The sequence below is a fragment of the Dendroctonus ponderosae genome, unplaced genomic scaffold, assembly GCF_020466585.1.
Source record: "Dendroctonus ponderosae isolate FM_Combo_2020 unplaced genomic scaffold, Dpon_F_20191213v2 Dpon_F_20191213_11, whole genome shotgun sequence".
NCBI lineage: Eukaryota > Metazoa > Arthropoda > Insecta > Coleoptera > Curculionidae > Dendroctonus > Dendroctonus ponderosae.
Window position 1 is genome coordinate 2,112,790 of NW_026017213.1, and position 2,527 is coordinate 2,115,316.

A 2,527-nucleotide genomic window follows, 5' to 3' on the forward strand; every position below is an offset into this window, starting at 1 on the left:
TCATTGAAATCTCACGAAATCCTGAATTTTACTAGCCAAACCGGACTTGAAATAGACAATTTCACATACTTTTACGAGATCCTTAAGATCCGACAGCCACCAAAAGGTTTCTCCAAAAAAAATCGAGATTATGCAGAAACTGGAAATTTGGAAGCTTTCTAGAAGATAATTGAATCTTTAAGTCCTGGAGATTTCATTAAAATCGTGCGAGATTCCGACTCTGTTACGAAACAGTTTTTAATGTAAAAAATGAAAGCTGTTGGATTATGCAAGAAAATTAACCCAAATTTTAATACTTCCATAACCATTAACATTCCTTCCAAAAAAATTGGTTTTTATGCAAACCAATCTCAGTTTCTATTTCAATATTCCGTTGAAAACAAGCAACCTCGTGAGTTTCTCGCTAAAATGCACAGTTTTCTATTTAAAAAAATGAAAAGCGTTTAAGTGTCTGAAGAAATGAACGTAAAATTTAACATGGGATACTTTCAAGGGAAAAAACGGTGCACATCAATGGTTTTCCTGCAAACGAAAACAATTTTCTAATTTCGCAATTTTTTGCTAAATTGTACAGTTTTTTTATTTAAAAAATGAAAGCGTTGAAATACGTCCCAGATAGTTAGTTAACGCCACATTTCACATTCGATACTTTCCGGGCAGGAAAACGGGGCACGTCTTGGGATTTCTGCAAACCAAACATTCTTTTCTAATTGAAAATTCCGTTGCAAACAAAGAAGCTCTTTTGGGTCTTTCTGCTAAAGTACACAATTTCTGATTTAAAAATTTTAAAACCCTTGGTACGCTTGTTTTCTCGTGAGATAAAGTCTCGAGTGCGACGGGTGAAAATCATTGATTGCTAAGGGTGGTTTTTCTGCCAGTTTTTCAGTGTATTTTCCCCACGCAACTGAACTGCCAATAAAAGAAGTGATTGAAGTGCATCAGTGATTTTCAAACCGCTGGTGATTGATTGATTGATTGGTGGCCCAATGGTGGGAAATCTTGTCTGAAGATCCGGCTTCCAAGCTGTATTACCCCAAGAGGGGCGGCGCGTTTGCCGCAGGGGCTGAAGAAGCGGAAGACCCCAGTGAAGATGACTTGTCAGTGGTAGAGCAGCTGTTTGGGGGCGGTTTTAGGGCTGCCGCCCCCGCTGATGTAAACAGGGGCGACTGTGTCCCCGACATGCTTTTGGACGAGATGGGAATGGGCGGTGCGATTGATAACTTACGGTAGGTTGCACCCCACAGCCAGATTTAGTCGCTTTTTGGTGGCAAAAAAACGTGTTTTTTACGACGGTGTTCTGAAACTACTACAGCCTGAAACCGAGTGGTATAGTTTATGCAATTGCAATTGCGAAAGTTCCACCATCTCTGATTGCGTTACACTTGGTGATTGGGTGACAGTAGATATGTAAACTTATACCTGAATATCGCGAACAAAAGACGATTTCCCAGATTGGCATTCTACCTGTAAACCAAACCGATTTAATTATTTCACTTCAGCGCCAGCGGTTTGGTTCGGATTATTAAGGCCGAAATCGAAACTCGCATAAATCGCAATTTTCCATTATAAACACTGATGGAGAACTCCTGCTGGTCCGCCGGTTGCGGTTATTTACATATCTGGCCTTCAATGGCCGATGGCCCCAAATTATCTGGAAACCTTATTGAAATCTACTAAATGTTCTATTATTATTGGATTAAAGAATCTGTTTATTTGGTAATTCTCTAGGTAAGGAGACACAGGGTTGATATGCTGATTTTATGGAAAATCCTTGTGCTGAAGACGTTTCTTATTTGTATTTTTTTTTGCAGAAATTTTCAGTTTTGGCGGAGATAGCGGGTTAACATTACTAAAAAAGCAGTTATATCCAATCTAACTAAAAGTGACAAAACCAAAAAAATTAAATGCAAGCAAAATGTAGATTTGGGCGAAGTTTCCCGAATTACGTTACCGTCAATTCTGGCGAAAACTGACCAATTTACAACACTTACACTCTCTTCGTTAAAAAATGGAAACTTTCAACCGAGATCAAGTAGAAACTTGAAAATTGCTCGATTTATAGGAGAGATTTGAGTCTTTAAGACCTAGATAGTTCATTGAAATCGCGCAAAATTCGCACATTTGTAAACCAAGTCAGTTCTGACTTAAAATGACCAATTTCACACACTTCATGATTTTCTTTAAAAAATTGTAACTTTTGATTGCAATCAAGTATAAACTTGAAATTTTCACGATTTTTAGAAGCGACTTGAATCCTTAGGTGCTGCAAATTGCATTGAAATAGCGCAAACTCCGGATGTTTGCTAACCGACTCAATTCTGGTTTAAAATGACCAATTTCAGATACTTCACTATCTAAAAAAAATGACAACTTTCGATTGCAATCAAGTACAAACTTGAAATTTGTACGATGTATAGAAGAGATTTGAGTCCTTAAGTAGTGGAAATTCCAATAAAATCGCGCAAAGCAGGTACAGATGATACCTAACCAAGCAAATTGCGACTTAAAACGACCAACTTCACACCCT

General features: G+C 38.0%; 1 protein-coding gene across 2 annotated transcripts in view; it reads left to right on the forward strand.

Annotated features, from left to right (window-relative positions):
* Window positions 1-2,527, forward strand: part of LOC109543867 (nuclear receptor coactivator 2) — a 236,614-nt gene that overhangs the window by 38,657 nt on the left and 195,430 nt on the right. The window contains exon 1 of one of the 2 annotated variants that reach the window (XM_048662512.1): window positions 880-1,226. The exons of the other annotated variant lie outside the window; for it this stretch is intronic. Within the exon in view, the coding sequence (XP_048518469.1) occupies window positions 1,180-1,226 (47 nt within the window). The 5' untranslated portion in view covers window positions 880-1,179. Of the gene's footprint in view, window positions 1-879; window positions 1,227-2,527 lie in introns of those variants that run through there. 2 annotated transcript variants of the gene reach the window in all.